This window comes from Papaver somniferum, chromosome 4 (assembly GCF_003573695.1).
Source record: "Papaver somniferum cultivar HN1 chromosome 4, ASM357369v1, whole genome shotgun sequence".
In the NCBI taxonomy this organism is placed as follows: Eukaryota; Viridiplantae; Streptophyta; class Magnoliopsida; order Ranunculales; family Papaveraceae; genus Papaver; species Papaver somniferum.
The window spans coordinates 18779755-18789988 of record NC_039361.1 but is presented as its reverse complement, the minus strand read 5'-3'; the positions used below and the strand labels follow the sequence as shown (position 1 = coordinate 18789988).

At 38.9% G+C, this 10234-nt stretch overlaps 2 protein-coding genes across 7 annotated transcripts; both read right to left on the bottom strand.

Moving 5' to 3' along the window:
- Positions 1-4004: 4004 nt before the first annotated feature.
- LOC113274854 lies at positions 4005-9417 on the bottom strand. Of its 6 annotated transcripts, none has more exons than XM_026524264.1 (8): positions 8826-9417; positions 7722-8118; positions 7370-7460; positions 6924-6999; positions 6553-6645; positions 6162-6229; positions 5923-6031; positions 4005-5638 (listed from the first exon to the last, which is right to left on the bottom strand). In XM_026524264.1, exons 2-7 carry the CDS (start codon positions 7732-7734, stop codon positions 6028-6030), a joined length of 345 nt encoding a protein of 114 aa, XP_026380049.1. In that variant the 5' UTR covers positions 7735-8118; positions 8826-9417; the 3' UTR covers positions 4005-5638; positions 5923-6027. The 6 variants fall into 6 exon arrangements, with proteins under 6 accessions (XP_026380049.1, XP_026380047.1, XP_026380048.1 ...); XM_026524262.1 differs by having other exon boundaries at positions 9094-9233; XM_026524263.1 differs by having other exon boundaries at positions 7722-8115; positions 9094-9222.
- On the bottom strand, positions 4408-5282 carry LOC113272106 (trichohyalin-like). The gene is made up of 2 exons (XM_026522010.1): positions 5257-5282; positions 4408-5095 (listed from the first exon to the last, which is right to left on the bottom strand). Exons 1-2 carry the CDS (start codon positions 5280-5282, stop codon positions 4408-4410), a joined length of 714 nt encoding a protein of 237 aa, XP_026377795.1.
- Positions 9418-10234: the final 817 nt, after the last annotated feature.

The following is a 10234-nucleotide window of genomic DNA, read 5'->3' as shown; positions in this document are numbered from 1 at the left end:
AAGAACCCATGAAAAACAAATTCAACAATTAAACAAAGAAGGCTTCAATTGAAATTCAAAACCCTAATCTCAGATTAACATCAAAAGAACTCACAATATGATAGAAAAGTTCTCAAAATATATAAATCTAGCTTCGATTAACACCACAAACCCTAATCTTGCTTCGATTAACATACCTTGCTTCGATTATGTGAGAGAGAGTCAGAGACTGAAGAAGAAACGAAGTGAAGAAGAGTGAATCGGTGGAATAGGATATTAGGATTAGTTAGGTTAAATTACTAAAATACCCTATCTCGGTTGTTAAAATCGGTGGAATTTCGGTCGATATAACCGAGTTTTCCGGTAACTTTTCGTATCACCGGAATTTCGTATTTCGCTATGCTATGAGCCGAAAAGGGGAATTTCGGTGGACTTTCGGCCGAGATGGCCGAAATTGACTACCTTGGCAACAACCAGTTGTTTTCGCAGACTCGTTCGAGTCTGCTCCCTAAGTGGGGTTTCTTGAGGACCGAGTGTATCATATCCAGGACTTGCTAAGAGTGGCGAGGTACGCTCCAGACGCCCCCGACACCCTTATCTCAACCGTGTACCGCGGCGCCCTGGTCGAGTTTCTACACTCCATAATAGAGAACTTAGTACCTTGGCCTTTCGACTAAGGAGTCTCTACCGGATAGGCTTTATATTTCACCCCCACCTTCCATGACTCAGATCCCAGGGTTGGTATGGCTTTCGTCTGAGCCATGCATTACCAGGTTTTTCCCCAATTGTGATGCGCGTTATGGCTTATTTATTTTGCCTCTTGCACACGTGCGAACTAGGGTGCACGACATAATTGGTTACCCGGCCTCCCTAGTTAGAGGTTTTAAATTTTATTGCCCCCTATTGAGGTCTTACTTTGAGGTCTTGTTTTTGCCTCGTCCTCTTTTTACACATTTTAAATACACATGTGTAGAAGAAACAAAAATTTTCTTGTAATAATTGTTGCTCGTACACATCTGATTTTTCTTATTAGTACTTTAAAACTTACTCACTGCTTCATCCCTTTACTCACTTCGCATGCACATAACATACTAACCATAATACTGCTTCATGTACTTCTTGTTGTAAAGTCGACTCTCCATTTTCTCCATATTTCTTCCATCTCTTTCCATTAGCTGGTACATCCCATCACCAACATATTTCTTCACCACATATGGTCCATCCCATATAGTTTTTCCTTTCTTCTTTCTTCCTTGTTTTCGATAAGGTGGCACTTCGCTTATGACTAACTCTCCTGGTTAAAAGTCTTCCCTTTTAGATTGCTTCACATATTTAAGCCCTTCTGTTCCTTCGATTCACTTTTGAGTTAGGTCACTATTACTCCCTTCTTCCTTAGAGGATTCTCCATTCTTATCATCTTCTCCTTCTTTTGTTATAAAATGAACCATCAATCTTTCGCACCTCTTGCTCTCTTTTGCGTCTTTTTTCCAGACGTTCCTTCTCTTAATCGCACGCTCTTCACTTTTCTCTACATCGATTTCATTACATGTGTTCGCTTCATTGGCGTCTCCTTTTATGATTCCAACACCTTGGGGCAATGGTAACTTAATGCACTGATGGTATGTGGAAGCCACACCCAGGATGCTATGTAACCACGGTCTTCCAATCAATGCGTTTTATGGAGATTCGACATCTACAACACAAAATATTACTTCCGTAGAGATTGTCTTAAGTGGTATTCGCATGGTGACTTCTCCTTTCGGCTTGTTTGGTGTTCCATTGAAGCCGTATATTTTGTATGTTGACGGGATGAAATCTTCATTTTTCCTCCCATCGTCTTATATGTGTGATAAAAGAGAATATCCACAGAACTTCCCGAGTCAATTAGTATCCTATTTATCGCCCATGCGAGGTCTTCTTTCTCTTCTTCCTTGTTCGGTTTTTCTTTCGGGATTATTTCTAACTTAACCACTAGTGGACTCTCGTGAAATTCGCCTCCTCCAGTTACTTCTTCTGCGCTAAATGTTATTGGCTGTTTCTGCCATTCCTTGAGCTTTGGTATCTTTGTTAAATTCAGAATCTCTTTTCTTTTAGCATCCCTCGCGTATACCCGACTCAACACATTGTCATGGAAGTCCTCTATGCTTTTGTACGAGTGTATTATTGAATTTCATAGTAGATTTTTGGAACTCGCTCCCACCTCCATTAGAAAGGTATTTTTGTCCTTGTATGCTCCTGACGATGGCCCTCCTGTTGTTGGTTGCGCTGGTGGTGGTGGAGGTAGTGGCGTAGCTAGGAAGTGATTAAGCTTTCCTTGTCCGATCATTCTTAATATTATTCTTTGATTATTCTTGCAGTTATTTGTTGTGTGGCCGTGCAAACGATGATAAGCGCAAAACTCTTTGCTTCTTCATCCCGATTGTGGTTCTTTCCCAAAATTGGGTGGTGGTGTTATCTCCTCCATCAATATAACAGCTTCCCAAACTTTCTCTACTGTTGTGTTAAGAGGTGGCATCCTGACCTCTATTCCTCTGTAGTTCGTACCCTGATTGTAATACCTCCTATTTCCTCCATATCCGTCTTCATGATTATCATATCTTGCCACTTTGTTGTTTCCTCCGTGGTTGTTATACTTCCTCTCTCTGTACTCTTGTTCGTACATTTCTTGATCTCTGCTACTCATTGCAACCTGCCTGGATTGATCTTCTGCGATTAATTTCTCTTTGCTTCCCTGCGAAGTACTCGCAACTGCATTTGCCATCCTTGGTAATAGACTAGCATTTCCTGTCCTTTCCTTCGTTACTGCGATCGGGTAAGACTCCATATCTCTCTGCTTTTCTTCGAGTGCGATGTACTCCTCTTGGTATTCGCACAACTCAACCATTGTTATTCTGTCTTTCATTATAAAGATCTGTGTAAACAACAAGTCAGTTGGTAACATCGCGTTGATGTATGACAAGATGAGATTTCTTTCATCCACTCTCCCCACCATTTCACTACTCATTGTCCTCCATCTGTTGGTCATATCTCGCAGACTTTCGTTTGTTCTCTTTCGTAGGCTGAATGCTTTTTCGATTCCTAGTTTTAGCATGATACTGCTGATGTATTTCCCCAAGAACAGACTTTGTAAGTGCTCGAATGACTTTATTATTCCTACTGGTAACCCATCGAACCACTTCAAGGCTTCTCCTACGAGGCTGGATGGAAAAAACTTGCATAAGACTGCCTCATTATCCTCATATTGTAATAAAGCCAAGCTGTATGTCTTTATGTGCTGGATCACACATGTAGATCCATCAAAGATACTAGGAAACGTGGGTAGTGCGCACTTTCTTGGTATTGTTACTGATTGTATCCTTCGTGCGAAGGGTGTCCTTGCTGCTACTTCTATCGCATCCTCCAGTTGTGTTCTTCCTCCATCTTTCCCTTTAGTCACTAATTCTCTTAACTCCGCTATTTCTCTTCGGATTTCAGCGTTTGGGAATATGTCTTCTTCTTGTTGTTCCCTTGGCCTTTTCAACCGGGCTTCTCTCATCCTGTTTTCATGTCGGCTTTGCCGTATTGCTAGGGCTGCACAAAACCGACTCAACCCACTAACCCAACCCACACCCGCCTAAAATTACCCACACCCGACCCAACCTACCTAGGAGTGGGTCGACTATGGATCACAACATTAAAACCCATAGTATGGCGGGTCGACTGTGGGTGACGGCTTCCCTCACCCGACCCAACCCACCCACCCACCTAAATATTTCTAAGTTAATTCTAACCCTTAGATTACCCATCTTATATTAACCACAACCGTTGAAGTAATGATATATGATCTTAGGCTTTAGTATAGTAGGAAATGGTAATGTACTCTTTTATCTTTTGAGCTTTGAACAGTTGAACTCATTTCTTGTTATTGTTAGCTTTATCACTTTGCATGTAGTTTCCAACTTTGCACCAACTTCTTACTTATCTGAATTTTTATTTTGTAAACACTTTTAAGTAACTTCTTATGATGTTAATTGTCTACACTTGACTTGGGGTCAGCTTTTTGATAAAAGCTATTACTTCCAATCTGTAAGAGTCTTAGTTATTTGTATACAAGTAAGTTTAACAGTAAGACTGTAAGTATGTAACTGTAATGTAGTGTTTATTGTATTTTATGGTGGGTAACCCACCACCCACCCAATCCAACCCACCGTAATATGGGTCGGGTGAAAACCGATCCATTGTAATGTTGGGTTGGTTGCGGGTGACAACTTCTGTTACCCACCATCAGTGGGTTGGGTGGTGGGTGAGGCCAAACCCGACCCAATCCAACCCATGTGCATCCCTACGTATTGCCTCTTCTAGCTGTTTCCGTTCTTCCTCGTTTCTTCTTTCCCTTCGCCTTTCCCTTTCATTTCTCGCATGTTCTTGTGCTGCTCTATCTCTCTCATCCTACTGTCTCAGCATCTCTCTTCCATGAAGTACCATCCTTGCTTGTTCTACGTCATTCTCTCGTTGTTCGTCATCAGGCGTGCGATTGTGCTCCCCATTCTGCTCCAATCTACCTTCTCTACGACGCATTCGCCTGGTTCCATCCTCTCCCACTTGGATATACCTGTCGTCTATGCGATCCCATTCTTGCTCCTCCTGCGAATTTTCATTTTCCTGAAAAGTATTATCCGAAAATTGCCCTTGTGTATTATCTCCGTGCTCAGATCTACTCTTCCTAGTAGTACTCCTGCTTGTCCTTGACCTTGAGCTCGCACGCGTTGTTCTGGATCTTGATTGTGACCTTTGCTCTTGTAGTCTCTGATTTTCCTCTCTTAACTCATCATTTTGTCGTGTCAAATTCGCACGTAGTTCTACTTCCCTTCTTCTTTCCTCTGCCAATCGCTGCCTAAATTCTGCAATGGTTATGTTGTCTTCGATCTCTCTTTCAGCTCCTACTGCATGTGTCCTTTCATCATATTCCTCGACGGTGTCTGTATCCGTAGTATGGACACTTACTGCATCGTAATTTCTTTGATCGTTCTCCCTTTGTTCCTGTTGGATCTCGGATCTGATCGACTGAGATCTATTGTTTCTTTGCGGTCTGTTGTGACAGGTACTGAAGTGGATATATTGTCTGATCCCTGGATTCCTTCATTGCCAGGTTTCAAACCACCCTTACCAAGTCATTTCTGTGTTGATATTTCGAAGGTCAGTGATTTGATTATGCATAATGAGGCCAGGTGGAATATGCAGCTTAATCAATTCTTTGATCCTTTTGAAGCCAGTCACATCTTGAGAATTCCCATATACAGATCTGCTTCTCCAGATAAACTCATCTGGACTTCTACTAACCTTGGCGAGTTCACTTCTAAATCCTATCAAAAGTTATTGGCAAATGATGCTGGCGAGTCTTCTATGTATAATGATTCATAATTCCCTTGGGTCAAATTTTGGAAAAAATTTGCTCCTAAAATTCATACATTTATGTGGAAGCTTATTGATGATGGTGTTGGTGTGTTCTCTAACATTGTAAGATTCATTACTGGGGTTCCCATGGAGTGTCCTTTTTGCCATTTAGAAGTTGAAACTATTGAGCACGTATTTCTCAAGTGTTCTATAGCCCGCTCTTGTCGAATATAAGTGCATCATTGATGGTTCCACCTGTTGGTTCTATGCTGGTAATATTATCTCCCTGGAAGCATTATAGAAATTGTTAGATGACACATTAGTAATTTGTTTAAGAAAGAAGCAAAACGTAAGGACTACTATCAGTTGTCCAATTATAAAATTCACAAGGATTAGCACTTAGCTGACTAAAGAGGTCTCTGTGTTTTGCATTAATATAGAAGTAAGTACCAACTTAAGTACAGAAAGACACAAGATTGCAAAAGGTTTCATTTAACGGTTTCTGTGAACATAGTCAAATCTTGTTATTTTTTATTTTATTTAGTAAGATTCAGAATTAAAATCACTTACTCTCTCTGGATCCCAGATCCTAACTATATGGCTATCCGTGGTGATCAACTTCGTTCCTTCCGAGTTAAGGGTCTGGTACCATTTAATGTCTACTATAGGGCTTCCTTACCTGCCGAAAATGAAGCCAATTTGAAGAGATATTAACAATTATGCAAAAAAGATAAAGCAGAACAGTACATGATTGTTGCCAAACATGGCATCCTCTATAATTATGAACTGAAGTTACCATAGGGGCATACCACAAAATTACTCGCATATGATCCTCGACTCTAGTTGGGTGTGAAGAGCCCAAATCATACACCAATACCTGCACATAGAATGGCAAGAATAGAACATCACTGGAATGAGGGACAATAAAATAATGAATTATCAATTGCGAAGAGCCCAAATCATACACCAATACTTGTGTATTGCATCAAATCATTCATAACCGCTATAACAGTTCTGCAAAAGTTGATTAAATACACTGTATAAATAAGTGAATCCGTGAAAGAAATATGATTAACGGTATCCTACAATTTAACTAACAAACGAGTATGCAAACAACTATATTTATAATCGCACACCAATTTCGCATGTATATCCTTGTGAATTTTATCAAGAAATATTGTCAGAATGATGTTGGTGTACCTTCCCGTCACTAGTCCCAACAGCCATTTGGTGTACCTTCCCGTCACTAGTCCCAACAGCCATTTTATCAAGAAATTGTGGCGCAGTAACCTCCTAAAAATTCAACTCAGAAAGTTAGTTGACCACTTCAAAGAGATTAACTCGGACTGCATCGGAAACTGATCGTCGAATGCAACTATACACCTTATACTGTACCAAGATAAGTTTTCTATATTTATTTATTTCCTAGGTAAATTACAATCGCTAGCACATAACAGTTTCTGGTAAAACTAGTACACCCTATCTAGCTCCACGGCCTTAGTTTTCAGGTAGGGGAACATAGAAATATTTTGCTTACACCCTCAAGTAGTTGAGAAGATTCAGGTAGAAACCTGATTAGTATCACCAGCATGTTCGGCAGAATTAATCCTACAAACTGAAGATTTGTTCTGAAGTCGAAGCATTCTACTGCACCAAACCATGAATCTTACTGAATTAGAAAGGCAAAATTGCCTCAGCAGTAAGGCTTTGAAGGAAAACGACAATTAGTGAAGGCCAAATACCCACTACTAAAATATTAGCATTACCACTACCTTTGAGATACTACATTTAAAGCTTGCGACCGAGTGCTAACTGAGGACAGAAAACACCCCTAAAAAGTTTACAGGGATGGTGCCAGTGCTAAAGAAGCCTAAGATTACCCAGTCAGACAAAAAAGTTTTAATGGATGTGCATCTCCAAAAATTCCAGAAAAGAAATGTATTTTTCTCTAGGGTCCTAACACCATTTATTAGTCAGGCCATAGAAGTTAAAATAATGATTTTTTTTTGCATAATACCTGTTCCAGATTAATTCTGTATAGTTCTGAGGAAGAAGCAGCACACAGCAAATCCCAAGACCAGGGATCATAAACCAAATCTCTTCCCATCCTGTTAAAAGAAGTATATGATCAAAATGTTATAACCAAACAACCGAGTTTCAACCAATGTCTGACAAAAAAAGAGCGAGGTTTTTAAAATGCGTTTATATGGTCAACGGGGTTTCCTTTGGAGAAGCGAGGCATATGCCTCAACTCCTCAGACAAAAGAACCGGTTAAATACGTAGAGATGGCTGAAATGTTTAAGAATTTAATATGATGTCATAAGTTATATATACAAGTAGAGTGCACGTGCGTTGCACGTCAACAAACCTTTGTTTTTCATACGAATTTTCTATTTTCTCAGAACTATGACGCTCTGCAACAAAACTCATTGTAACATATGAATCCTAGCTAAAAATGCAGTGTCAATGTCATCTTCAGAAGAACGCGTTTATGTGGTGGCTTGAACAGGTTGGGAAGATCGGCCTTTATCTTGAGGTCTAGTTTCTGCATACACTTTTGTTGATGGTTTGATGCATACAATATTGTTTTCTCAAACATTATAGACTCTCTTCTTTGTGTGTCGATAAACTCTGGCTTCCCCATCTCCTGGACTCATTCATAGTGGCATTTGAACTGGATTACTTGAGAAGTGGCTTCCCATCTCCTGGACTCATTCATAGTGGCATTTGAACTGGATTACTTGAGAAGTGATCAGTTGTTCCTGCTGTAGGTTTAGTGTAAGAATTCAAGATATAATTCAGTGCTGTACTGGTAACAATTGATTATTTATGATACTAAAACCAATAATATGGACAACAACTGTTAGATAAACGACCAAACGAAGAACACGGACATCTATATAGCCTAATCTAAAGGAATACACCGAAGGCAAGCATTCTAAAAATGTCACAAAACAGGTATGTTGTACAATTATTTCCATGACCTGAATTGTTTTCCTAGTGAACAATGATATTTATACCAAAAAGTCCTGACTATAGTAATGACCTACTGTTTCACCCAGTACAACACCAGCAAACCAAACCAATCCAAATGCGAATATCAAAATAATAATGACAATACTGGATCTCTCAAATTCAAACCACTGTCTCTTGGCCACTGTTCTTGAATAACTCATCTCAGGTCTTCAGTAATATGAGTTTGTTTTTAAAACGGAAAAGTTCTCGAATATCGATATCATTTATTCGACAACATCAACAGTTGAATCTAAAGTTCTCCATTACAAATGTGAAGTAAAGTTCCAATCTCAATCACCTTAACAAAATCTCTTGTTTCACTAAACTGAATCTCTTGTTTTATTAAACTGATTGCACTATCAGCAAATGATTCATCTTCAGTTAATTTTAATTTATGAGAGAATAAGTAAATGCGAATCCTTCAAACCAAATCAGCATGAGCTAACAAAATTATTACCCAGGTATATGAACATAGAGGAATTTTATCGAACATGTTTTGTGCACAAAACTTTGTCAACTATTCTTAACGTATGAGGTGTGAATTTGCTAGCCAGTAAAACTTGCGTGAATAATTCAATAGCTGAATTATTGAAATCCGAAAAAGAAAGGGTTGCACTTGCAGTAGGGTGTAATGCATAAGACTGGGAAGGAAATATGAACATGCATCATCGTCATCATGTCTTATTTCAACTGAACATGCATCATCATCATCGAATAATTGTTACCTCTTCTGAATATTAGGGTTAGGTCGTGCAGAGAAATCGTAGATTTAGGTATTTCTCTTGAGGTAATTTGAGTCTCAAAATCGATCATTGAACAACCATTTTCATTCGTAAATCGATTGATTGAAAGCATCCGATTTATTTATTGAACCCAAGCTCTAATTTCAGTTCTAGTTTTTTCTCATAAATAAATATTTTAATGGAGGAGGTGAGGGAGAAGAGTTGAGTTTCTTCTGAATCAGAGTTATCCGTTGAGAGAGAGAAAAGTAGTGGAAAAGGTAATGGTTGGTGGAAATTAGATGGACGGCCTCCATCGCATTCCGAGATATAAAGTCAAACGATCCAATGAACCATATGAAAAGCACAGACGAGAATTTTTTTCGGAGTTCTAACGGATATAAAGGGTGGAGCTTAATTTTTTGTTGCTCTCATTAAAGGTGGGGGAGACTACACAAATCCTTTTTACTTGGTGGCTAAAGGATATGCAGGCGAATGACGGCTAGGTGCTGCCTGCCATTAAATCTTTTACATCTTCATTTTGTAACATTCTATGACCATAAAGATCAGACAGAAATACACAGAAAAATTCATCCTTTCACACTCAATGCACATAAGGGCTGATGCCCCCAAGATAAATACTAACAACTTCTAGAAGCACTTCATTTTGCAGATACATCCGACCTACCCATTTGTGAAGTAGGCTGTGTTGCACGTAAACTGAGAAACTCAATATTCAACTAGTTTTTTCCTTACAAATTTACTAGATGACCACATAAATTCATTCTACATTGTCTCTAAAGCATTAGAGAGTAATGCGCCAAACAACCAAACTCCTGTAAACTGAAAAAGACAAATTTCTGAATGATAAAGAAATAAAATCGTACTCCCTCCGTCCCACTAATAAGTGATCTAGTTATTTTTAGATTTTGTCCCACCATTAAGTGACCTATATCACTAAACAAGATGATATTTCTAAAATTATCCTTTTAATTGATTATAAGAAATATACATAATTTGATAGTCATGTTTATATTCGTTAAGTATGTGTTTTAAAATGTTTTTCAATGGTACAAAGTTTGCGAACATCCGTGGTGTAGTTTGAGAGATAAATCATTTCAAAATTTCACTATTTACTATCCATAAG